Source organism: Lepidochelys olivacea (assembly GCF_965140295.1).
Source record: "Lepidochelys olivacea isolate rLepOli2 genome assembly, chromosome: 2".
Lineage (NCBI taxonomy): Eukaryota > Metazoa > Chordata > Testudines > Cheloniidae > Lepidochelys > Lepidochelys olivacea.
Window position 1 is genome coordinate 89503590 of NC_140412.1, and position 26780 is coordinate 89530369.

At 40.7% G+C, this 26780-nt stretch overlaps 1 protein-coding gene across 1 annotated transcript in view; it reads left to right on the forward strand.

The window, feature by feature from the left end:
- Nucleotides 1-26516, forward strand: part of NDUFV2 (NADH:ubiquinone oxidoreductase core subunit V2) — a 44268-nt gene extending 17752 nt beyond the window's left edge. The window contains exons 3-8 of the mRNA XM_084620521.1: nucleotides 8784-8846; nucleotides 8926-9042; nucleotides 12195-12363; nucleotides 16969-17078; nucleotides 24756-24832; nucleotides 26362-26516. Coding sequence (XP_084476647.1) covers nucleotides 8784-8846; nucleotides 8926-9042; nucleotides 12195-12363; nucleotides 16969-17078; nucleotides 24756-24832; nucleotides 26362-26455 — 630 coding nt within the window. The 3' untranslated portion in view covers nucleotides 26456-26516. The remainder of the gene's footprint in view (nucleotides 1-8783; nucleotides 8847-8925; nucleotides 9043-12194; nucleotides 12364-16968; nucleotides 17079-24755; nucleotides 24833-26361) is intronic.
- Nucleotides 26517-26780: the final 264 nt, after the last annotated feature.

Consider the following 26780-nt stretch of genomic DNA (forward strand, 5'->3'; position numbering starts at 1 on the left):
CCCCATCTGACATCCCGTCACAGGCCATTGGGCATATCTACCGCTAATAGTTGATCAATTAATTGCCAAAATTAGGCTATCCCATCATATCCTATCTCTTCCATAAACTTATCAAGCTTAGTCTTGAAGCCAGATATGTCTTTTGCCCCCACTGCTTCCCTTGGAGGGCTGTTCCAGAACTTCACTCCTCTGATGGTTAAAAACCTTCATCTAATTTCAAGTCTAAACTTCCTGATCGCCAGTTCATATTGATTTTGTTCTTGTGTCCACATTGGTACTGAGCTTAAATAATTCTTCTCCCTCTGTGGTATTTACCCCTCTGCTATATTTATAGAGAGCAATCATCTCTCCCCTCAGCTTTCTTTTGGTTAGGCTAAACAAGAGAAGCTGTTGGAGTCTCCTTTCATAAAACAGGTTTTCCATTCCTCAGATCATCCTAGTAGCCTTTCTCTGTACCTGTTCCAGTTTGAATTCATCTTTCTTAAACATGGGAGACTAGAACTGCACACAGTATTCCAGATGAGGTCTCACCAGTGCCTTGTATAATGGTACTAACACCTCCTTATCTCTACTGGAAATACCTCGTCTGATGTATCCCAAGACCACATTAGCTTTTTCTCATGGCCATATCGCATTGGCTGCTCATCGTACTCCTGTGATCAACCAATATTCCAAGGTCCTTCTCTGTTACTTCCAAGTGATGCGTCCCCAGTTTATAACAAAAATTCTTATTAATCCTTAAAGGCATGACTTTGCACTTTTCACTATTAAATTTCATCCTATTACTGTTACTCCAGTTTGCAAGGTCATCCAGATCTTCCTGTATGATATCCTGGTCTTTCTTTGAATTGGCAATACCTTCCAGCTTTGTGTTATCCACAAACTTTATTATCACATTCCTGGTTTTTATGCCAAGGTCAGTAATAAAAAGATTGGTTTCAAAACTGATCCCTGAGGAACTCCACTAGTAACCTCCTTCCAGCTGACAGGTCACCTTTCAGTGTGACCCATTGTAGTCTCCTGTTTTACCAGTTCCTTATCCACCTTTCTATTTTCATATAGATCCCAATCTTTTCCAATTTAACTAATAATTCCCTATGTGAAACAGTATCAATTGCCTTACTGAAATCGAGGTAAATTAGATCCACTGCATTTCCTTTGTCTAAAAAAATCTGTTATCTTCTCAAAGAAGATCAGGTTGGTTTGGCATGATCTACCTTTTGTAAAACCATCTTGTATTTTGTCCCAATTACCATTGACCTCAGTGTCCTTAACTACTTTCTCCTTCAGATTTTTTTCCAAGACCTTGCATAGTACAGATGTCAAACTAACAGGCCTGTAATTGCCCGGATCACTTTTTTTTCCCTTTCTTAAAAATAGGAACTATGTTAGCAATTCTCCAGACATATGGTACAACCCCTGAGTTTATAGATTCATTAAAAAAATTTTGCTAATGGGCTTGCAATTTCTTGTGCCAGTTCCTTTAATATTCTTGGATTAAGATTATCTGCCCCCCCCCCAATTTAGTCCCATTAAGCTGTTCAAGTTTGGCTTCTACCTCGGATGTGGTAATATCTACCTCCATATCCTCCTTCCTATTTGTCATCCTACCATTATCCCTCAGCTCCTCATTAAAGACTGAGGCAAAGTATTTGTTTAGATATTGGGCCATGCCTAGATTATCCTTAACCTCCACTCCATCCTCAGTGTTTAGCGGCCCCACTTCTTTCTTTGTTTTCTTCTTATTTATATGGCTGGTGTGACTTTCTTTAACCATCATCAGCAAACATATATTTCTTGAATGGTTCACCCTTAGCTCTGAAGTTTATTATAGTTGACATTATGGAGGGATGATTGCTGGATGTCCATGTCCTAGCCAGCTCCTCTTCTTCAGCAGTTCAGGTTTGACCCTGGTACTGAGTATTGAGAATAATTGCGAGAAAATGATCTGGAGATGGTGCTTGTCCTGTTGGTTTTTTTAATGCTTGTAATTTAACTCTGTCATTGCATAGTTCTCTTTTTTAAGGTCTCACTCAGCTCCTTCCAAATTTCAACAGCATCAGCAATAAAACAGCTATTTTCCTGTGTTTTGTTCAAGACTACAGAAATAGGCTTCAGGGTACTCAGCATGTGTTCAACATTTCTCTTAATCCCAATGTTTGGCTGTGACAGTGCCATCTGTTTTTTCATGTTTTTGTTCACAAACTGTCATTAACTGTCATCAGTTCTTGATATAGTGCTCAAAACAGTCCACTACTGAGTTCCATCGCACGTCTTGTGGGAGAGGTAGCTTGGTTCCTCCCACTTTTTTCAGAGCAGCTGCTGCAAAGTGGTTGTTACGGAAGTATTTTGCAATTTCAATAACATTAGCCTTTATTTCTGGAACACTGAAGTCTTTGGCTAGGAGGTGCATCAAATGAGCACTGCAACCATATGTTATTAGCTTGGGACTCTCTTCTAAATAAGTTCTTCTCATCTTGGATACATTTGCAGCATTGTCTGTGACCAGGCTGCGTACTAGACATTTGAATTTTTTCCCCACAGTTTGTTATAGCTTTTCTTGCTGCTACTTGTAAGTATTCTGCTGTGTGCGCATTTCCTAATGTACCAATTGTTTCTGTAAATAAGCCATTCCTTTCTTCTGTTGTCAGACAATCACAACAGGATCATTGTGGACATTGCTCCACCCATCAAGACTCAGGTTAACAATTTTACCCTCTAGACCTTTTGCACACTGCTCAATTTCTTTCATACACTTTATCCAGCAATTTGCCTGCGACATCTGCTCTGTTGTATGGACTGTGTCCTGGTCTTTATGACTGAACTATGTTAATGAAGTGTGGGTTCTCAGTCATACCGAAAGAAGAGTTCGTTGCATAAACAAACTAGGTGATTTTTTTCATCAATTACCTCTTTTTGTAATCTGCTGGTTCTTATAACAAATGTATCTATGGTTGTTTCTGGATGATGGAAATTTTTTTTCCTTTTTGCTACAAGTGATATACTGTGGCTATGTGACATACATGATGTGACTGAAACACTATCGTTGGCAGATAATTCTGAAACTATAGAAAATGATGGTGATCTGAAGGTGGATAGTCTTCAGAATCCTGAAGCTTGAGGATAGATTCTCCTAAACAAAATAAGTCAATGCAGTTAGTTGTTTATTACCATACTGCTCATTTAGTATTACTCATTGCATTCACTGACGCTCAGTACTACTTTAAAGGTGAAATTGTAAAAGGAAGATCTGCCTATTTCAGCTATTTTTTATCACAACTGCATCTAAAATGATAGTACCATAGAGTAACAACTATATTTTTTTGCTCAAACATGAGAATGCAAGAATAGTCCAGAAGGAAGATAGGCAGTCTTTAAGAAAGAAGCATAAAATAAAAAAACTTTACCAACCTGAAGATCCTTCATGTTTCTTTCATAAGCTTCCTCCTGAGAAATGATGTTTCATTCAGGCAACCAGGCCTTGCATTTCTTTGTGGCACTGTTTGCATTTTGCACGCATGCCTGTCTCTCCTACAGGTAGAGGAACTTGATTAAAACATTCCCAAACTGGGTCTCTCTTACAGCCTGCTCCCATTGTAGGTTTTCCCTTCTAGTGAGAGAATGGTGTGGTCAGTGATGAGCTGCCAAAATCTTAACAACGGGTTCCCTCCTCACCCCACGAGGGCGTCGTTGCCCAATCCCGCCCCCCGGGACTCCTGCCCCATCCAACCCCCCTGCATTCCTTGATGCCGCCGCCTCCCCCCCTCCCCCAGGATCCCTGCCCCATCCACCCCACTCCCCTGTTGGCCCCCAGAACCGGGCAGGAGGGTCTCGTGGGACACCGTAGTGGGTGCCCACCGAACCCCTAAGAGCCAGAGGCACCTGCCGGGGGGCGAGGTGGGGAGTCCTAGAGGCGCTTACTTAGCGCAGCTCCCAGGAAGCATCCGGCAGGTCCCTCTGGCTTCTAGGGGCGGGAAATCATAGCTGGGGGGGGAGCAGGGGGAGCAGCTGCTCCCCCACTGATCACATCAAAAGTGGCGCCTTAGGCGCTGACTCCGTGGGTACTCCGGGGCTGGAGCACCCACGGGGAAAATTTGGTGGATGCAGAGCACCCACTGGCAGCTCTCCGCCCCATGCCCGGCCCCAGCTCACCTCCTCCACCCTGCTTCTCTACCCCCCCCCCCCCCCCCCCCCGGCTTCCCGCAAATCAGCTGTTTGGCAGGAAGCCGGGGAGGGCTGAGAAGCAGGCGGCTGTTTCCTGCTCAGGCTGAGGGTAGCGGAGGTGAGCTGGGACGGGAGCGGTTACCTGCTGCGGTGCGGGCAGCTCTCCTCGTGCCCCCCTACCCCAGCTCACCTCCGCCACCCTCAGCCTGAGGAGGAAGCAGCCGCCTGCTTCTCAGCCCGCCCCAGCTTTCTGCGTGAACAGCTGATTTGCGGGAAGCCGGGGGGGGGGGGGAGGGACAGAGAAGCAGAGCGGGGCAGCGTGTTCAGGGGAGGAAGCAGAGGTGAGCTGGGGCTGGGGAACTGCTGGTGGGTGCTCTGTACCCACCAGTTTTTCCCCTTGTTGCTCCATGGCTGGAGCACCCATGGAGTCGGCGCCTAAGGTGCCACTTTTGGCCAGTTACATTTGGAAGACCTTTTGGAACCGGTTGTCTCTCGCGGAACAATTGTTGTATGTTAAATTTAACAACTGGTTCCAGCTCACCACTGGGTATGGTAGATCTCAAATTAATGAAGGCTACACTCAGAAAGACCAAGACTTCTCAAATATGCTGCTCAACCGGTTTCACTTTTGTTTCTGCTGCCTGTCCCTCCCTTCTCACATTTATCTCTAGACTTCTTCTCCTTGTCCAGATCTGTTCGGTCCCCAGCAATCTTCTGTTCATTGAACTTTCTGAAACTTTGCACTTTTAGAGAGAGGTAAGGGATTGACTCTGTACACAACTTTGCAGAGGGACAATAGGGTTGAGGTCTGTTATTTCTCATCATCTATCCATCCATCCATTTAAAAACATTTTTGCTGTTAACAAGCATGTTACCTATGGGGGGAGACATCCACAGTTTGAGAACTGCAAAACTAAGCATCTCTGATGGTATCTTCTAGACTGAGCACTGAGTCCCATTGGGTAGATAGAAAGATTAACTTAAATCTATACAGGAGCCCGTGGAAGCCCAGAAGATTGGGTTCCTAATCCATGAACTATTGGAACTCATTTACAAAACTTTTCTTAAACATTACGTTAATATATTGTCTCATACTACAGAATTAGAATTTATAATCCCTATTCTATGATGAGATATCTTTGGGCTATCATGTATCTTAATTAAAACTATCTTTAGGTAGGTTTTTTCCTCAAAAAGCATTTTATCAAAAATATCAGAGTTAAATAAAAAAATTCGAATTTTTAATTTTTTTAAATTGATTGATTTTTATCTACCCTGGTGGCCAAATGGACCTGAACTAGTAGTCTGCAACTGTATATTTCAGATTGCGTAGTGCTCCAAGCCTACAACTCCGCACTATTGTTTATTTTATATATATATATATATATATCTAAAAGGAAAAATAGAGACAAGGTGGGAGTGGTAACATCTTTTATTGGACCAACTTCTGTTGATGAGAGACAAACTTCAGTGCTTACATAGAGCTCTTCTTCAGGTTGACCTGTTACTACTTGGACTGATTTTTCAGAGCTCAAAATTCATAATTTTAATTCAAATGATTTAAAATAAAGGATGGTCTGTTTTGCTTAAAAGGCAATTTACTTCAATTTTTAAAAGTCTTTACAGTTCACTCGAAAATGCCCAGATGATTTTATTTTTTTAAAATGCCCATCCTAATGTCTTGAAATGATCCAGTGTGATAGGTTTTCCTGTTTAAAAATAGAGAAGTATTTCTTTAGGTACCAGTGCTGCAGTTTGTCATCCGAACCCTGTGCCCTTGCTGAGTTCCACTGATTTTAATGGGGCTCTGCATGGGTACAGGGATCTACCCACATAGTCAGGAGCAGAATCAGGGCCTTAGTGATAAACCTTCTAAATCCAGAAGTTTTGCCAGATTTATAGAGAAGAAATAAAATAAAATAAAAGTTACAAAAAGAGGAAGCACCTTCAGAGGGGAATTTTTTAATTTTATGTCTGAGAGAAACTGAAAATAGGCTCATACCTTTTTATTTTAATCAGGGCAAGTAGGATCAATTTGGACATAAAGTTGCAAATGGAATAATGGTGTAATAAATGTATGCTTTCAGACATTAGAATACTTTGTATTCCATCTGACATCCATTTTGAGATTAAAGACTAAATGTAGCATTATTAATTTCTGATAACTTTCTAAGAGTGACTTAGGAATTTGCAGGAATACTGTGAAATTTTCTTATTTGAAATTTTTTTGTCAAATCAGGTTATTTATTATTGAAACTATGTAGTGTAGGCTAATGTATCCTGATCAGATGCCTTTTAATAAATGCTATAAAGAGTATAGTATTGTTCTATGCTTTTACCAGGTAAGATTAAAAGCCAGGATTCATGGATCAGACCTTACTGTTGTCACAGAATCTCTTAGTTCGGAAACCGAATTAGATCCTGTGTACAGTAAAAAGAAAGTATTGTGCATATTTTTCCTTTACTTGCTAATACAAATTTTCATAGTTGCTGGCCTAACATTTAATATTAGAGTCCCAACTTCTGACATGTAAGAGTTAAAATTCAAGGTGAGATTTTAAATGCTTGTAGACTCATCTGAAATATTAGATAGTTTAGTGTTTATAGATATGAGAATACCGTGTTAAAGTATCCTTAATTTTTCTTTAAAAACAGATTTAATGGGACCATATGTAGGGGTTCCCAGATAATCTCCATACAAGAATATTAAAGGAACTGGTACATGAATTTGCAAGTGCAATAGCAAGGGTTTTTAATGTATCTGTAAACTTGGTGGGTTGTACCCTGTGTTTGGAAAATTGCAAATATAGCACCTATATTTAAGAAAGGGGGGGTGCGGGGAAGTGATCCAGGAAAGTGCAGGTCCATTGGTTTGACCTCAATTGTATGCAAGGTCTTAAAACAAATTTTGAAAGAGTAGTTAAGGACATAGAGTTTAACACTAATTGGGATAAAATTGGGTTTTATAAAAGGTAGATCGTGCCAGACCAACCTGATCTCTTTCTTTGAGAAGATAACTGATACTATTTTAGACAAGGGAAATGCAGTAGATCTAATCTACCTGGATTTCAGTAAAGCATTTGTTACAGTTCAATGTGGGAAATTATTGGTTAAATTGGAGAAGATGGGGATTAATGTGAGAGTTGAAAGGTGGGTAAGGAACTGGTTAAAGGGGAGACTCTAACTGCTCATGCTGGAATGTGAACTGTAAGATTGGAGGGAGGTTATTATGGAGTTCCTCAAGGATTGGTCTTGGGACTGATCTTCTTTAACGTTTTCCTTAATGACCTTGGAACAAAAAGTGAGTGTGTGCTAATAAAATTTGTGGATGACAACAAAGTTGGGAGATATTGCCAATATAGAGGAGGATCAGAGTATCGGACAAGGAAATTTGGACAACCTTGAAAACTGGAGCAGTGGAAATGGGATGAAATTTAATAGTATAAAGTGCAAGGTCATGCATTTAAGGACTAAAAAAAATCTTTTTGTTGTAAGCTGGGGACATATCAGTTGGAAGAGACAGACGAGAAAGACCTGGGTGCATTGGTCAATCACAGGATGCCTATGAGCAGCCTGTGTGATGTAGCCATGAAAAAGGCTAATGCAATCCTCAGATGTATCAGAGAAGATATTTCCAGTAGAGCTAGGGAAGTGTTATTACCATTATACAAGGCACTGGCGAGACCTTATCTGGAAATGTGTGCAATTCTAGTCTCCCATGTTTAAGGAAGATGTACTCAAACTGGAACAGGTGCAGAGAATGGCTACTAGGATGACCGGAAGAATGGAGAACCTACCTTATGGACGGAGATTTGAGGAACTTGGCTAACAGAATGAAAGATGAAGAGAGAGAGGATTGTGCTCTAGAAATATATCAGAGGGATAAATACCAGGGAGGGAGAGGAGTTATTTACATTAAGGGCTAATGTTGGCACAAGAACAAATGGCTATAAGTTAGCCATCAGTAAATTTTGGCTTGAAATTAGATGAAGGTTTCTAACCATCAGAGGAGTGAAGTTCTGGAACAGCCTTCTAAGCGGAGTAATGGGGATCAAAAAACCTTACTTTTTTCAGTATTGAGCTTGATAAGCTTGTGGAGGGGGATGGTATGATGTGATTGCTACACTGGCATTTGGCGCATCCATGACTGCTAATAGTAAATATCTGCAACGGCTGGAGATGGGACGTTAGAGGGTAACTGAGTAACTACAGAGAATTCTTTCCCAGGTGTGTGTCTGGTGGGTCTTGCTTACGTGCTCAGGATCTCATTGCTATATTTGGGTCAGGAAGAAATTTCCTCCCAGGTCAGATTGACAGAGAACATGGGAGGTTTTTGCCTTCCTCTGCAGCTTGGGGCAGAGGTCACTTGCTGGCTTGAAGCAGAGTAAACAGTGGATTCTTGTAACTTGAGGTCTTTAAATCAAGATTTGAGAACTTCAGTAACTCAGCCCAAGGTTATAGGCCTACTGCAGGAGTGGGTGGGTGAGGTTCTGTAACTTGTGATGTTCAGAAGGTCAGACTAGATGATCGTGATGGTATCTTCTGGCCTTTAAAATGAGTGAGTGTGTGTGTGTGAGAAATCATATTTTGAGACATTTTATTTTCTTTTTTCCTTGCAGCACAGAGATACTCCTGAAAATAACCCAGATACACCATTTGATTTCACACCTGAAAACTATAAGGTATGGAGAAAAGGGCATGTTAAGTATCCAAATCTGAATCTTAAATAAGTGTTGTAAACAATTTTTTTTTTTAAACTAGAGAATAGAAGCAATAGTAAACCACTACCCAGAGGGACATAGATCAGCTGCTGTGATGCCGGTACTAGATCTGGCCCAGAGACAGAATGGATGGTTGCCCATATCAGCGATGAACAAGGTACTTAATCTGTTTGGTTTTTTTTAAGCATTATTGTTACTATTTTTTTTAGCTAAATCTTAGCTTTACTAATAAGATGAGAAAATTATAATTTCGATACTAAAATAAGCTAATTCAAGGATTTAAATTTGGCACAGGATCATGAGAATCCCAGGCCAATTTCATTTTAGAAATTTCCCTGTAGGAGAATCCTGCCCCTGGGAATATTTCTGCATGTGATGCTTGCCTAATACTAGAAACTCCATAAGTATCAGCAGAACAAAACTTAAGTGAAATTTATTCAGACTTGCTGTGATCTTTAATGAAGAAGGTTGAAGCAGAGGTGTGGGACTGTTCACTGCTGATGGGAAAGGAAAGAGGGACAAAGTTCTGGTTAGACTCCCTTTCTTCAGTTAGGAGGAGAGAATCCCATGTGTGCTGCTGAATGTAATACTTTATCTGGAGGAGGTGAGAGAAACTGTGCTGTAGACCATTATTTCTCAGGTGGGTCCACAGACCACTGGGGGAGGTCTGTGAGGGTACTCCAGGAGCTCTGCAGGTCCTGCTGATCAACTCCTTCCCCTCCCCAGTGCCTCCTGCATGCCAGGGAACAGCTGTTCAGTGGTGTGCGGGAAGTGCTAGGAGGGAGGGAGAGGAGCAGGGAGGGGGCAGAAAGAGGCAGGGGTGGAGCGGGGTGGGTAGACGTGGGACAGAGGTGTGGGGCCTTGGGGGAAGGGGTGGAGGCGAGGGTCATAAGGGTTTGGGGAAAAAAAAATTTTAAATAAAAATGAGGGTCCTCAGGTTGCTAAAGTTTGAGAACCGCAGCTCTAGACTATGTCTACACTATGAGCTAGGGGTATGATTATCTTGCTTATGTTCCCATACTCATGCTAGCTCTTCTTGAGCAGCACAGGTATAAATAGCAGTGTAGCCACAGTAGCATGGGTAGTGGCAGTGGAGGCCTGCCTGAGCCATGGTGAGTACATACCCACCACTTACAGGTGAGTTTTCACTGTGTACAAATGTGTAAATACAGCTATAGACAAAGATTCTCACTCCTGTGCGCGAGAGGCTGGGGCAAGCAGGGTTCTGTCAGAACCCTGTCTGCTTTCTGTTGGACCTTTGTCCAAATAGAACTGTTTCTGTGGAACATTTCAATGAAGTTGGCGTTCTCCAGTGAAAAAATGTTCCTTTGGCAAATTTCTGACCGGTCTAATATTAATTATGTTCTTCTGAGAACTCTGAGGAGCAGTGTTGGTTGTATTTAACCATCTTTCCCAGCACAGCTTCAGCTGAAGTAATGTAACGGAAATGGAGACATTTTCTTCATAAATAACCCAGAATTTTGCTGGGAATAATCTAGTTGTTTCAACTCCTGTCTCCTTATATGCCCCTCTAAGAGGTAAAAAACCACTTTCCAAAATGTCTCCAGGAGAGGAGTCATTTCAGGAAAAAAAACCAAAAAACGGTATTATGGCTTTGATAGGTGATGACCATATCGCTTTAGTAGTTTTTACAGTTTTCTCAGTCATGTTTGCCAGATGAAGTGACACTAAGCTGTTTTTGTACATGGAAGTCCTATAAGTCCTTTCCGACTTAGTTGATCATTTGTAGCATCCAGTTTAAAATGAGCTTTGCTGTAATGCAGAGGCTCGGAAACAATATCATTCAATGATACAGTAATTTGTACTCTGACCTAGTTCTCCAGTGTTTTCAATTTTCATTCCAGCAAAGAATTATTTTTGATGTTGTCACGCTGCCTGCAGTGGCTCACGACTGTGAGTGCCGACCTCAGTGCAGACTGTCAAGAAGCAGGGCAGAAACTCCAAACTGGCTGTACACCTTCTATAATTAATTTCACCAACCTAGTAACAAGTTTAAGCTCCTTTAAGCGCAGTCACAGTCATACCTTGGAGTCACGGACTGTCCCCTATGGCATTCCTATCTATCTTGCCACCCAAGCAAGCTTGACTTTGTGATAGTTGTTTTACACCAAAAATCACATCAATATTCAGGTTACTTCTAGTCCCAAAGACTGACTGGTCACTTACCCCAGGTCAATTTGCACCTTAGATCTCACACCAAAGACAATGCTTATAGCCAGTTCTGTAACAAACTAACTAAAGGTTTAGGAAAAAGAAGTGAGTTATTTACAATGTTAAAGCAGGTGTGCATACGCATACAAATGAGTTAGATTTTGAAAGATAATAGAATCTGCTTATTATAGAACTTCCTATCTTTTATAGCTAACCCAGGCAAAACAGCTGGGGTCCCCTTGCTTATGCTTAGAAATCCTCTACCGTCAGAATGCAAGCAGCATAGAAATAGTAAATTCTTTCACAGGCATTTTTATTCTCTTCCCCAGTGTTCAAGCTATGATGGGATGAGGGCTTTGGCATGCCCTCTTCAGGGCTCTGAGGGAAGCAGTTAACAGTCTTTTGTCCACAATGGCTTGTCTGATGTCTATCGACCTTTTTTTGGGGAGAAGATGACACATCTTCATGGGTGCAAACCAGTATTTCACACTTGGTGAGATTTCTTTCCTGACTGGATTTGCAGTTTCAGAGCAAACATTTTTAGTTACAGAACAAATACTTAATTATTACCTTATAGCATGGGTTACAGATATTATAAATGAGATTAACACATGCAGCAATTTACAAATATTTAATGAAATCTAAACACTAAATGCATCTTTACAAGTCTAATACCTGTTTTAGCAATATTAACAGAAAGGTGCGTCAGACTAGTGTCTTGCTATGCACTGTTCAGTGAGGCTTGGGGCCTGGGCAGGAGCTGGCACCTGGTCTGCCAGCATCACAGATGTAATTTTGTTCGTTTGGATATATCTTAAGTATTTTCTTTGAGAATCTGCTGTTGGTACATCTAAATCAGAGTAGGCCTGGTTACTGCTGATGAGACGGTTTAATAGCTTAGAAACATGAACTATATAAATTTCAGCCTATCACTTGTCAAAGGTCTGAGAGTCACAGTGGTGATCTGTTTTGGCTATCTTCAGAACAAATGAATGCAGAAGTAATTTTTGTATTTTTTCAGTGTGTACACTACTACAGTGTTGTGAACCAGAATTAATGTAATTAGTGCTTTTGAAAATATTGCATTCAGCTGATATTGTTCTAATTCCCTAAAAAAATTTCTTCCCCATCCTATAGGTTGCTGAAGTTTTACAGATGCCTCCCATGAGAGTATATGAAGTAGCAACTTTCTATACAATGTATAATCGGAAGCCTGTGGGAAAATACCATATTCAGATCTGCACAACTACACCGTGTATGCTGAGAGATTCTGATGGTATATTAGAGGCTATTCAGAAGAAGCTTGGTATGATGCAAATGATATGTTTTCTATAACTATGTGTGTTTTTATAGGCTTACAATATTTAACATTTCACCTATCCGACAAAAACTTTCTAAACAAGGAATCGATATGGTGGTGACAGTACAAAGAGAAAATACACTTAAATTCATAAATGAACTCTTTGAAGTCTAAATTTGAAAAACTTTAGACTTGAAATAAAAAGAATAAGTATATTTAACAGCAGAATAAGATATAAGGGTGATGGTTGGGGAAAACTATTTCCTAGGAGTGCCCATTGATGTTTTTATAGGCAATTTGTCAGATAATAAATCTGTCCTTTTTGAAGTTAAAATGTGAGTTTTGGGGACCTGAGAACATTCAGATTATCCCATCCCTTTGAGGGTGAGGCATGTTCTCTTGTGTCAGTATCCTCAAACAATTGGAAGGGGGTCTCATCAAGTTTTTTTTAATGTAGGAGAGCATTTATTTTCTCTAATGTAGCTGTGCACCATATTTTTTTTTTCTCCAGTAATGATTGAATATACCTGAAATCAAGGACTGGTGTTGAAGGCAAGCCCTTGCTCAAAGTTCTGAGTAAAAATAACTGTTTCCAACTTTAATAGGGATTTAAATGTGTTGATATGAGCCTTTATTTTTTTTCAAGCAATGTATCTTAGAGCAAGACTACCAGACATACAACAGTGAACTCAGCTAGTCAGGTTCCCTTCAGCATTCCTTAGATGCATATCTACACATGGTTCAGTGTGTGGGGAAGAGACATTTGCTATATGAGTGTGTTACTAATCTTTGTTTAATTTAAATGGAATAATGGGAATGTAATTTTTAAATCCCTAATAGTAAAGTAAATTGAGTAATTCCTGCCTGTATATGAGAGGCAGTGACGTTCCCCCTCCGCCTTTTTTTTTTTTTTTTTGGGTTTGTTTGGCAGGAGGGGAGGGAGAAGAAGGCAGCAGAAAGGAATATCAAGTCACGGGTTTGTGTCACAGGCTGTGCTGCTTAGAGGAAGCTGTTGGTACAAATCACTATAATTAAGGCAGTAAACAGTTTATTATAACCTTTTATTATGCACGCAGATTTCCATGCTTGGTTTCTGTCCAAAGGTGAATTTTTTTTAAAGTTTGAACAAAATCCCGATATCAGTTTTAAAGGAGAGTAAAAATGTTTTTTTCCAGTGTTAAAATTTTTTAAGTTCAGATTTTTTTGATGGCTAAAGTTTTAAAATCGTGACAACATAGTACTCATTGAGAACTAATGCCTTTTCTTGGTTTTGGAGGGAGTCGGGGAAGAGGGGGAACTAAAAAGTTATTTGGGAAAAAACACTTCTAAATATGCTCCATGGGCATTTGCTAAGAATTTTAGCAGAGCCTAAAGAAGCCCCAAGCATTTGTGACCTCACAGTGCACATTCTCCCTCCATAGTCTGACAGGAACTGGACTGCCACTTTCATGCTTTCAGTGGGAAAACTGATATGAGAGAGATTGTAAATGTCTTGCTTTAACACCCAGCTCAAGTCTCTAAAATAATTGCCTTAACATTAAGGCCAAGAAAAAAACTGAAGCTGTGTAAAACATTTTTGTTCCTCAGTTTTAGGATGCTTGCAATATTTCCTGCATTCTACAATATTACATAAACTCTAAGCTTTCATGAAAAGTTGTGGGGGTTTCTGTAGCAAAGATAAGTACCCCCAAAATGTAAGAGAGAGAACTCTACCACCAAAATAAAATGGCAGGAAAAGGGGTGAAATCAACACTCCATGCTGTGAACTTCAGTCTAATGGGGACCATTTTAATCGTGGTGCTATTAAGCACAAGTTCTTCCCCTCTTAATTGTTTTAAACAAGTAAATGGAATTAAAAATATCTACAATGATTTAATATTAAGGTTGCACAGATAAAATAATAAAATCAGGAAATCACTGAAATGATTGTCTAACATTGTTATTGTAATGGTTTGCATTTGTATATTACACTTCTCAAACACTGCTATGTATATTACTTACTAGAAATTACACTACAAATGCCAGCAACTAAATAGCTGGTAAAAAGGGTAGCCAATGCAGCCAGACGGGCTCCCCGATCAAACAATCAAAACTGCTATGTCTTGCAAAGTGTCCTGAAGGTAACTCCCACTAAAAACCTTTGGCTTGTTAAGTCAGGGAAGAAGGGTCAAAGGCTGTCCAGTTGGATAGTCTGTCTCTGGTATACCAATAAAATAAAAACAGGATCTTATTAAAGGGGAAAAGGCAAAATGCCACATTTATTGTGAATACAGAAAGAATCAGTTATAGCTATAACATTCCATTCAATTTCATATTTATTCACACATTCATTCATACACACGGGCACACACAGGTTCTGCAAGGTTGTTATAATAGTTATCAGCCTTAGAGTTGCTCATGCCAAGTCACTGGCCAGGTGGCCTGGACATGAGGAGGGAGCAGGGCCTTGTCAGATGCTCATCTGATGCTCCTGGAAGTTGGTTTGCAGAATTGGACTCCAAAGTTCTCACTTTCTAGAGTACATTATTATAGGAATTTCTTCCTATGCCAGTCTATGGGAATTGCTTCATCATGCTGTTGCTGAATCATCAGCACATGGCACATTCCTGACGGCTCCCTGCTGCCAGATGTTATCTTGTTCTTTGATTCTCCCATTCTTGAGGCTGTTGGGTGGATTCCAGTCTGCCCTCCGGGGGTCCTCTAGTTATTTCCACTTGACGCCTTCTTCAGCCGATGGACACTGGATTCTTAGGCTGGCACCTCCCTGATCATTCAGTTATTATCCACACCAAGCATCCATCCACATACATCCTCTATCTCTATTTTAATCACAATTGTTGACAAAGCGAGATGAATACAACAAAAGGGCGGGGAGTCTCTGGGTGCTGTTTCTGTTGTTACAGAGTATTGCTTTGAGTCTCTCTGTGTGTGAGTAGCTGTTGTTACAAAGAATTGCTTTGAGAACAGACTCTGTCTTAGAATGTACTAACAGCTTGCAAGTTTTACACATGGAGGGAGAGAAACAGTACCAAAAATCAAGAGACTCTTAATTAGTAATACCCTGGAATTTAAACTATGGGGAATCCAACTCATTTGTGATTTTAATACAGAACTTCTTTAATATGATCCAACATCTCTAGCCACAAGTGATCATATCTAAGAACTTGCAGCTCAAGAGTCTCAACCAATCGTTGGTGTCAGTTTAAAATATAGGCAGTTTTTAAGATACGCAGATCCCAAATAATGAAGGACTTCATAGGTCAAAACCAATAACCTGAATTTCACCAGGAAACAAGTTAGAAGCCAGTGCAATCTCCTGGAGTACACTTGAATTCTTCCAGTTGTTTTGCCTTATAATATATGTGATACTTTTGCATATGTACACAAAATATCATGAATGCTTCTTGATAAATAATAAAACATTTGACAGGCTTGCTATAATGTCCTTTAATATATGCTATATGCTTTTAGTAGTGTAGCTGAATTTAACATAACTGCTACACAGACTGTTTTTGTTATCTTGGTATAAAATATAATCTTTGTAATACTTAGTAATTTTGGATCTTTAGTATTTAAAAAATTAGTTCCTTAAATATTGACACAGAATCTACCTGGCTGATATAATTGTGTGGATCTGACATTAAGATGACATTTCTTGTTTGCAGCCTGTTATCAAAATGGAATTTGTTGGAATAAAATATGGTTTGCAGTGCTCTTTGTAGTTCCCTGTGAGCCACATGAAAAAGTATTTCATGAAGCTGTTCCAGGGAGTATAGTTTTGAAATGAAATACATTTCACTGCTACAGCTGTCCTTACAGAAATTAACCACATTCACAAAATCGTGATCTCTTTGGTTTCTTCCCAGCTGCTGCTCTTCATCTAATTTTGTTTGCATAGTTTCATTGTAATAATTATTAACCCATTGATAATTTATGCCCAATACTGATCCTCTTTAAATCAACGACAGTATTCTAATTGACCTAGCACTGGTCATGCATATCAACAGCACTTCTTATGGTATTAAAGTTAAGCTCATGGACAACTCTTAGCAGGATTGGGGCCTTAATGCCTGAATCTGCAAGGTTCTGACCATCATGGCCTGTGCTAAGCATGCTTAGCCCTGCTCTGTTTCTTCAGTGGGTATTGAGAGCACTCAGCACCATGCATAGTTAGTCCCTAGAATGGGAGCAGGAGCAGGCCCTTACATATTAGAGCTGCTGTAAAATGTGTATATATATATTCCTTTTTAAGTAACTTCTCCTATTGCATTGCTTCCTAAAAATAGAATAGGCAGTTCTACAATTAATCAATAATACCTATAATTGGTTTATAAAATATTTTTATGAAATAGGAAGCAAGTCTGTAAATCAGTTTTTAAAATGTATCTGAGGGGTTTCAGTTTATGAAGCTTTTTTTACTTAATGGGAAGCATCTTGGAGCTGTTTAAGTGTTGATATTAGGAAAATTGTCCAAATCATGTAAAAGTAAGATACAAATGTTTTACAACATGAAGTGAAATAAAAGCAATAGATTAGCTGAGAAATATTTAAGATTTTTCTTTAAATGTATTAAATAATCACCACTTACCCTAATATTCCTTATTACTGTAGGTATACAAGTTGGGGAAACAACACCTGATAAACTTTTCACACTGGTAGAAGTCGAATGTTTAGGTGCTTGCGTAAACGCACCGATGGTACAAATAAATGATAATTATTATGTAAGTATTTCATTCTGTTTGAAAAGTACAATGTTTTGTTTAACTGGCATGCTAATTAATTACACTAAATTATTGTAATTGTTTTAGATTATGAAGTTCTAGTAGCTCAGTATAAGTTATTTGACTTATTAATTTGATAGTTTATATTGCTACTCTGTGGGTGGCTTATCTCTCAAAATGATATTGGAACAGGACTTCCCCAAGCTTAATTATCAATGTAAAGAGAAGCAGCTCTCATTTTGTGGGAGAGGGACAGTTCATGAGCTGGAACATCTTCTAGTGACATGATATTCTCTACATGAAAATACACATCAATGCACTGTGATATAGGTAAAGTTTCTGAGACCAGTGGAAATTTTTTTAATGTACTCATATTTTCGTAAAAGAATCATGAAGAGAGATAATTAAAATACATACAGAAATACATTTTGGGGTATCCCGGCAGTAGAACTAGGGCACTTTCATAGATACCTTTTAGTTGAAGGAGGATTTGGTTCTCTCTGGGATTATTATTATTAAAAAAATGTATATCCCTCTATCAAATTCTTTTTCAATCTTTGAAGTTTTCTGAGTGACATTCTCCTCTGTTGATTGTTTCCCTTAATTGATTACATGAATAATAATAAAAAAGGCTAGCATATTCTGGAGTGGTAGCAGCCTTAGCAAATTCAGTTTCCATTATATGAGAGAGATTTTCCTTGTTTTTTTTTTTTTTGCGAGCCCTCCCCTCTTCCTCTTCCCTTCCTCCCTCTCAAAATATTTTCAACATCATTATCAACATGAGTTCTCTGAACATGGTATACTTTTTCTAGCCAATTTTAAGTAAATCAGACAAGGGTTCATAAGTTATGTAACATTAAAAGTATCAAGAGTCCAAGAAGTCTTAGGTTGGTTTTTTTGTTTGTTTTTTGTTACTAGAAAGCATAAAAGTGGAAAAGAGAAGAGAAAGAAAACAAACATTGGATTAATCTAGTTCTAGTGAAAAAGGTCAAAATGTAGGTGTTTGAACTGTAATTTAAAGTTATGAATATTTTTAAACAAGAATTTCAGAGTAGCAGTTTGACTTTGGGCTTAAAACAGGGAATCAAATGACTGCTGGAGATGTGAGTTTTTATTTATTTTAAAATGTCTCTAAGCCTTTTTCTTGCATAGATGGGCCTCGTGGAAATTGATCTGTAGGGAGGCTTGTCAGTGGTGAACAGAAGAGTTTTCTACCGTAACTGAAATTTAGAGAAACAATTTGTAAAGTAAGAAAACTAAAAAAAAAAAAACAAAAAAAAAAACCCCAAACCCCCTTTCCTCCCCACGCAAATCTGTATGGATATGTCATATTTAAAAAATTGATATGACACTTTAGACAGTCCTAGTTTGAGAACAGCAACTGGATGGCATTTATATTTAAGCTTATTGGATTCATGAAGTCAAGATTCAGCGCACAATAAATTTCTGCACCTTACAGTCAAATTTTAAGTTAATGTTGAAGTAAGAATTTCAGATAGTCACAGCCCCAATATGCCAATCTTTGTTAGGTTTCTTAGGAGCTCAGCTGGAAGCTAACCAGTGTGCTGATGACTTTGCAGAGTTATTAGTTCAGATACTGTGCCCCAGCGTACCCATCAGCACACACTCCTACACAGATAAGATGTGCAAGAGTAGGGTACTCCTGGGCATCATGTTGGTGATGCACTTTCCAAACAGAGATGATGACGAGACTAAAGCATGATAGGGTGATGCATTTTCCCCAGATGCAGACATAAAGACAGAAAAGCCTCCAAAGGCACTCAAGCCACCAAAGTGACTTTGATCATTTGATACAGTGACAGGGGACCAGGTATTTGAGACACTGATGTGGCTCTAGGTGCTTGGAGCCCTGATCTAAGAATGTTTGCAGGAGAGGAGCCGTGCAGCTGTAGATCAGTGTTACCCAGTATGCTTTCCATAGCTTGCTGTGCAAAAAGACACTTGAAGAGTCGTAAGCCTGGTGCAGTGTGCATTGTATGTGATGAAGGGAGCTAATCACTCATTCCAAGCTCTTAAGAAGTCTGTGGCCTAATCTAGTATGCTTTCTAAGACACTTTTATGGAAGAATGCATAGAAAAGTACTAGCCCAGTGGTTCCCAAACTTGTTCCGCTGCTTGTGCAGGGAAAGCTCCTGGCAGGCCGGGCCGGTTTGTTTACCTGCTGCGTCTGCAGGTTCGGCCAATTGCGGCTCCCAGTGGCCACGGTTCGCTGCTCCAGGCCAATGGGAACTGCTAGAAGTGGCGCGGGCCGAGGGAAGTACTGGCTGCTACATTTACTAATACGATCCTCGTTTTAATTGTACTAAACTGTTGGCTTCAGTATCTGTCAGTAAATGAGTTCCATTGGCTAATTATGCATTGTGTGATAAAAGGAAAAAATGTTAAATTTGCTGTCTTTCAGCTTCATTGTCTCCTTGTTTTTATATTATGAGAAAAGGTGATGAGAGAAGTGCCTAGTCTTTCTCTAAACTATTCATTGTTTTGTAGACCTTTATCATGAGTTTCAGGCTTTTCATTCTACGTATCTAAGATCTTTCCATGCATAGCCATTCTCATTGCCCATCTCTAAATACCCTCTATTTCTGTTGCGTCCTCTTTGAGATAGGGTGACCAGAAAGCAACCCAGTATTCTAGTTGAAGATGTATTATTGACATAACATAGTGGTGTTTTCCATCCCATTCCTTATGAATGCTAACATTCTCTGCTTTTTTGACCATTGTTGAACACTGAGAGGTCTGTTACCGTACATCTATCAACGTTGAATTTCATCTGTCATTGTGATGCCTATCCCAGCTAGCTTTGTGAAGGTCCTGCTGAAGTTTGTCGAAGTCTTTTCTGGTCTTGACTAACCTAAATAATTGTGTGGTCTACACATTTTGCAACCTCATGGCTCAGTCCCTTTTCCAGATCATTAATATGTTATAAAACACTGGTAAGATGGAACCTTGTAACACCCCAGTATTAACATTTTTAACTTGAAAGTGCATTATTTATTCCTAGTTTCCTGTCTCTTAACCAGTTTCTAATCCATGACAGTACTTTGCCTTTCATCACATGATTTAGTTTTCTTAACAGCCTTTTGTGACTGCAGTTTAATGAATATCTTTGTCTGGTATCATTTTTGCACCTGGTTCTCTTCATAAAGCTTCCATCAGTTGCTTTGAACATTACTGCCTGACTCTTCCTTTTGCATGACTAATTATGGGTCAAAAGAATGAAACTGGTAGAATCACTTGCAGCTGAATATACCTGAAAAAATATTAGGCCACTGGGAAACCCACAACCTTGCCTTTAAGGGGAGGGAAGGGAAGATGAAACAATATTGGGAGACAAAAAGCATAGAAATAAGACAAAGGGAATCCAGATATGATTGTAAGGCGGGCTTCAAAATTTCCTTTAAACATTTTTTCTTATGCAGATACACTGGCTGTGTTTTTGTGATACTCACCAACTTACAGTTCTGAACTGTGCAGTCATGTGATTAGTGTAGCCAATAGCAGTCCAGGATTTAAACCTATTAGTGATCTTAGCTAATGTCTTTTTCAAAAACAAGTGTGATAATTTGAGAATCTGTTAAGAGCTCTGAACTGAATATACAAGCCTACATTAAGTCTACAAATTGTCAAGACAGAATCATGAAATTCATAAACACATTCCTTTAACAATTTCAGTTCGGACTGTGTTGCAGTGTAGTTTGCTGCAATTCTAAACTTTGCAAATTTAGACTGTATGGTTGCTTCCAATTACCAGTAAAAACCAAAGTAATAAACAGAAAATGTTCTTAGCTGTTGAGTGAAATGTTTTTAAATAACAATATTTCAAACTGGAACATTAAAAAAAAATCAAGATGCAAATAAGAATATTAACAGTGCACTTTATTTTTAGAATTGGCCTTCCATTTTGCATCTACAGTTTTGTTGGCACAGTGGAAGTCATTTAGATGTCTATGCAATTGCAGTTATAAATCAGATAGACATGAGTTGCAGCCTGTGACAGGGCAAGCTCCGCAGAAACCACTCTGACTCCACTGGTTGTGTATCCACACCGTGCTGTTCATTTATGTTCCCTCCACCAACAACTTTACAGTCCTATGTAGTGACCCCTCTGCGTTTGACCCTTCCCCCAGATCATGAGAGGAGCAGAGGACTCCTTTCTCTGAGACCTCTGTGAAACAGCTCAGTGAGCCCTGTTGCTTTCTCTTTCCACTTCCTGTGTCCATGTTATGAGTCTTGAGGTGATGGGCTAATTGGCTCTTTAGCTCACCCAGCCCTGTCAACCTGATTATCTCATCAGCCATCTCTGGCTGAGCTAATTGGTGTCAAAATGATCAGAGTGCTGGTTCACCTAGCTCCCAGCACTGTCATATACTCACCCACCTTGCTTTCCTCACAACCTCCCCTCTTTAGAGGAGTCACAAAACTCTGTGCTCGCTCTGGCCCCCCAGAGAGCCTCAACCTGCAGTCACATAACTGTTTCTGCCCACAGGTCTTCTCACTGTGAACCTGTTGCTGCCCCCTTCTTCTCCATAACTAGGGATCCTAGTTCTCCTAGCCCCACAAATTGGTGCCGGGGTGGGTCTCCCCTCTGTGCTGGTGGCAAGGGTTCCTGGGAGACTCCAACTCTTGTCAACAAACTAGGGTTACTCTCTCCCCCTCCCGCAGTCTTGTCCTGGACTACTTTTTTCTGCCCTCCCTTTCATTAGGGAGGTCGTATTTTCCTCCTTGCTTGTTTCCTTTGATCTAGGGTTTTCTGATTCTCCCCTCTCATGCCTCATTTCCTGGTGTCCTTGCTTCCTGCTGCAAGGGATCCCAGACCCCTGTTCTTGTAATAAGGGAAGTGGCTCCAATATGTTCCTATAATGACTTCATGAGGCAGTCCACCTGCCACCCCTACTTCCATTTAAATTTCTCTTTAACCTTTAAGGGTATCTCCACCATTAACCAGAGTCTCCTTGCCTTGTGGATGCATTTGAACTGTAAACTTCCACCTGACAACATCCTGTTGGGTTTCACCAAATCCTTCTGGACCATCGAGCATCCTGAGGCAGTGTCCGCCAGTCCCTTCTGGTGTCTCCTCCACACTTTTACAGGGATGATTGTTCTTCTTCTGCCCATCCTCTAGTTGTAGTCCACATGCAGAATTCTGCAAACTCACATTCCGTGACAAGGCAATCTTGCTTTATGTGCCCCAGAAGCCCACCCTGGTAGCAAAGCACTCCATGGTTACCTGAAGGAGTTCCGCTTGTCTCCCTTTTTTCCTCAGTTGCCCATGCTATGATTGAGGAAGCTCTGGAGAAATTTTTCCAATATTACGGCTGCTGCTGTTTTCCTCCACACCTTGAATATCTGGCCTTAGCCAGCAGGGAGCCCAGTCAGTTAACTTTTGCAGAAAGGCTAAGCGCCATACTCCATAAGAGTACCTAGTGTCACAAAATCTGTATTGTTCTGCCAAAGGCCTACCCTGTCCAGGATAACTGCCTTTACCACATCGTAGTTGTAGGCCTGCTCCTTGCACAGGGCCATATAGGCAGCCTAGGCTTCCCGTGATAAATACGGTGCCACCCAGAAGACCCATGATACCTTATCCCATCTGGCTCCTATTGCTACTCTCTCAGAAATCACTGAAAATGTGTCAGGGTCATCCACTAGGTCCATCTTGCACAGGGTAACCCCCAGGAACAACTACTGTTCACTGTCACAGGATTCATCAGGTTCTGTGTTGCAGGCCGTTCAGCTGCTCAGCCTGCTATGCAGCTAGGGACTGCTTTTCCATTTGATGGGATTGCTGGAATGAGTGCATGGTCTCTTGTTTCTCGTTACAGAGTAACAGCCGTGTTAGTCTGTATTCGCAAAAAGAAAAGGAGTACTTGTGGCACCTTAGAGACTAACCAATTTATTTGAGCATAAGCTTTCTCGATGAAGTGAGCTGTAGCTCACGAAAGCTTATGCTCAAATAAATTGGTTAGTCTCTAAGGTGCCACAAGTACTCCTTTTCTTTTTGTTTCTCGTTAGTTGCTTTACCAACCATTGCAGACTCTCCTCCATTGCTGTGATCCGAATCCTTGCACTGGCTCCCCGTCTGATCCTCTGCCACCACGGATGGGGGAATCACAAACTCTGATAAGCGCCCACATATAACAGGGCATTCTCTGCTCCTGCCTTCTAATACCACAGAAACCATGCCAGCTTCACTGGTGGTGTATTCACACCATGCCGTTTATGTTCCCTTCACCAACACCTCTATAGCCCCGTGCAGCAGCGCAGTTTACAGTGCGGTTCCCTGTGCTCTTGGCCCTTTCCTCAGGGCTTGAGAGATTTCTGAGACACTGAACTCACCAAGTCCTGTCCTTGTCCCTCTCCCCCTCCTGTGCCCTTTTTTTAAATCAGTCTTGAGCTGATGGACTGAATGGCTCTTTAGCTCACCCAGCCCTTCCACTGCCCTGATCAGGTAATTAACTTCAATTACCTCCATCCCATTCAGCCTTCTCCCTGACAACTAAGTGGTGTCAGAGTGCTGGCTCACACAGTAGCTCCTAGTACTTGAACACAGCCCCTTTTAAAACATGGCCATTATGTGTTGGTTTAGAAACGGAAATGGCTTAAAAGCAGTTCATTTTGACTAACAATTGCTAGTGTGTAACATTGCTAAGAGTGACATTAGAATGTCATAAAACTCAAATCTTTTAAGTTTGTTAATTCTTCTTTAAACTTGGATGCATATATTAACTCAGGGCGGGAAACTTTTTTTCACCTGAGGGCCACATCGGGTTTCTGAAATTGCATGGCGGGCCAGTTAGGGCAGGCTGTGCCTCCCTAAACAGCCAGGTGTGGCCCAGCCCCTGCCCCCTATCTGACACCCCCTGCCCCCGCTTCTCGCCCCCGATGCCCCCCCCCCCGGGACTCCTGCCCCATCCAACCCACGTTCCCTGACGCGCCCCCCTGCCCCATCCACCCCTCCTTGTCCCCCGACTGCCCCAGAACCCCCGCCCCTGACTGACCCCCTGCTGCCCCATCCAACCCCACCTCTCATTCCGACTGACCCCCCCGGGACCGCTGCCCTATCCAACCCCCCTGTTCCCTGCCCTCTGACTGCCCCAACCCCTTATCCACATCTCCACCCTCTTACCACCACCCCAAACTCCCTAGCCTTCTATCCAACCCCCGCTGCTCCCTGCCCCCTTGCCGTTCCGCCTGGAGCACTGGTGGCTGGCGGTGCTACAGCCGTGCCGCCCACAGCACCAGGACAGGCAGCCGTGCTGCCTGGCTGGAGACAGCACAGAGCACCAGGTCAGGCTGCGTCTCTGCAGCAGCGCTGCCCAGCAAGAGCTCGCAGCCCCCTGAGCCCAGAGCATTGTGCCAGTGGCACAGTGAGCTGAGGCTGCAGGGGAGGGGGAACAGCAGGGGAGGGGCTGTGGGCTAGCCTTCTGGGCCAGGAGCTATGGGGCCGGGCAGGAGGGTCCCGTGGGCCATAGTTTGCCCACCTCTGTATTAACTGATAGGATCGTAGTTATCTGTGCTGGAATCAAAACTGAGTGAAGAATTCGGTTAAAAGTTAAAAACTGTTGTTTTGAGGAATTGTGAACACTACATTTCACACAATTGCTTACAAATGTTGTTTTAAATTTTCTTTAATAGCGTGGTCTCTTTCATTTTACAGGAAGATCTGACACCAAAAGATATTGAAGACATAATCGATGAACTAAAGGCTGGCAGAGTTCCCAAACCTGGCCCAAGGTAAATTGTATTTGTATAATACAGGGGTGAGTAATGAAAGAGAAAATCTTTTTGGAAGGAAAGCTATTTTTAATGTCGGCGACTAGTTCTAGGAAAAGTTATTGGAGTGATTACTGTAGAACTGAAGGCATTATTAATTCACTGAACTGCACAGGCATTACACATTTTCCACATTGACCTGCTTTATGCATAAACTTGAACCTGGAGAGGCTGTGTGTAGAGGTGAGAGGAAAACTTCATGTCCAGAACTCTTCGATCCTTGGCCTGTTTGAGACTACCAAAGAAAGTGCCAGTTGAGATGTTGGGTCTGAAGTGGCTATATGCCTGATAGGAAGTGGAATGTAATCACAAACTTATTTTGCATAAATCACCCAAAACACTACAAGCTGGTAGACTTTTGATCCCTACAAACCTAGGCTGGATTTGACCCTTGTGAAAGACTGACTTGTCTTTTCCCTCCTCCCCCTTTTTTAATTCCCACTGTTCCTGCACAATTTCAAATGCATAGGAAGAGATATGAATGGGGGAGCTAATTGATGCTGAACAATATCATGAAAGATAATCACCTGAACATGCATTCCCAGTGTAATGCTGTGGCCCAAAGGGCTAATACAATTCTTGTTGGACGCATAAACGGGAATCTCAAATGACTAGAGGTTATTTTACCTCTGTATTTGGTGTCACAACTGCTGGAATACTGTGTCCAGTTCTGGTGTCCACAGTTCAAGAAGGATGCAGATAAATTGGAGAGAGTTCAGAGAAGAGCCATGAGAATGACTAAAGGGTTAGAAAACATCCCTTATAGTGATGGACTCAAAACAAAGTATGTTAAGAGGTCATTTGATTATATTAATCTGTAAATACCTATATGGAGAACAAATATTTGATAATGGGCTCTAGTAGAGAAAGGTATAACACAATCAAATGGTTGGAAATTGAATCTAGACAAATTCAGACTGGAAATAAGGCATACATTTTTAACAGTGAAGGTAATTAATAATGGGAACAATTTACCAAGGGGTTGTGGTGGATTCTTCATCATTGGCAGTTTTTACATCAAGATTGGATGTTTTTCTAAAAGATATGCTCCAGGAATTTAGGGAAGTTCTATGGCCTGTGCTATACAAGGAGGTCAGACAAGATGATGATGGTCAATTCTGGCCTTGGAATATATGAATCTAGATGGATCTGAAACAAATAATCAGATGTTGCCGTTGGTACTGCTGGAGTAAAAAAGCCATTGGCTCCTGGTTTTTTGTTAATCATATAGATTTAATTTTTGTATCTATGAAGTATGTATTTTGGTTATCAAGTTCCATATTTGACATTCTACTTGAATGCCTTTGATTTACCACTAGTATTTTTACAGATACTATGTTCTGTTGTTCCTCCTCCCCTTCTCTCTGCTCATCCTTCGGAGAAACAGGAAAAATGGTAGCCCAAAGATTGAGTCAGACTTGTCATTCATGGGTAGAAGATGATTGTTACAATACTGATGAACAAATCTGATTGCTCTTTCATCTTTTCAGAAATGGACGTTTTTCTTGTGAGCCAGTTGGTGGTCTTACTTCTCTGACTGAACCCCCCAGAGGACCTGGATTTGGAGTTCGAGCAGACCTCTAAGCATTTCTGTAATAAATTATAAAAACATAAGTTGTCTGAAAATAAAACACCTTTAACTTCATTCAAATAGCTTTAATTATGTGTTAAACTTTTTTTAAAATTGAGAATAGTAACACTATTAAAGATGCCACAGCAATAAAAAAAAATTAGTGCTAAGTGCAAAAAAAAAAATCTGTAGATTACAAATGGGGAAAGTTTGGCAAAGGTGTATGCGAAACATGTTGCCTTGCCCTCACCCTTCATCAAAAATCTTTGGGTGAAAACCTTGCTCTCAGTTTTATGAGCACAAAAAGGACAAAATAGTTTACTATCTTCTCTGCTGAAG